Source organism: Sesamum indicum, linkage group LG1, assembly GCF_000512975.1.
Source record: "Sesamum indicum cultivar Zhongzhi No. 13 linkage group LG1, S_indicum_v1.0, whole genome shotgun sequence".
In the NCBI taxonomy this organism is placed as follows: Eukaryota; Viridiplantae; Streptophyta; class Magnoliopsida; order Lamiales; family Pedaliaceae; genus Sesamum; species Sesamum indicum.
The window spans coordinates 15,594,902-15,595,361 of NC_026145.1; the positions used below are offsets into that span (position 1 = coordinate 15,594,902).

The 460-nt window shown below is 37.8% G+C and overlaps 1 protein-coding gene across 1 annotated transcript in view; it reads right to left on the minus strand.

Moving 5' to 3' along the window:
* The window catches only part of LOC105169135 (carotenoid 9,10(9',10')-cleavage dioxygenase 1), a 12,602-nt gene that overhangs the window by 10,503 nt on the left and 1,639 nt on the right, over nucleotides 1-460 (minus strand). Inside the window, 2 exon segments of the mRNA XM_011089441.2 lie at nucleotides 189-203; nucleotides 404-460. The exon segment at nucleotides 404-460 is cut by the window's right edge and continues 23 nt beyond it. Coding sequence (XP_011087743.1) covers nucleotides 189-203; nucleotides 404-460 — 72 coding nt within the window.

The window sequence follows — 460 nt, forward strand, 5'->3', positions numbered from 1 at the left end:
TGTCTAAATTAAAAAATCCATTCACTCTACAAAAATAACATTCAATCTTAGGTTTCAGCAGAAAAAAGAACTGGTTAATTTGGAAGGATCAGTGGAGCACGGGGAAACAGTAGACAGTCATCCCATAGTTGAAAAGTACAATAAAACAACTATAAATCCTAAGATGATTGAGGATGTGAAAGACGCACCCATCTCCATCAAACCTGCAGAAAGAAGAGACAGGGATAAAGTTAGGCGCCGCCATCCAAACAAATTGAACTGGTCCATAAGATCCCACTTGACCATCCATAGACAAATTCCAGTTATAAATCCAAAGCGACAAAGTCATACAGGGACTAAGTGAGTTTAAACATGTTACAATAATAACATTATAACAAGAATTCATTCAGAAAAGAAGTATTACCAATGATATCCAGCAACTGGAGCAAACTTTGGGTTGGGGCCAACCCGCACAAACTCA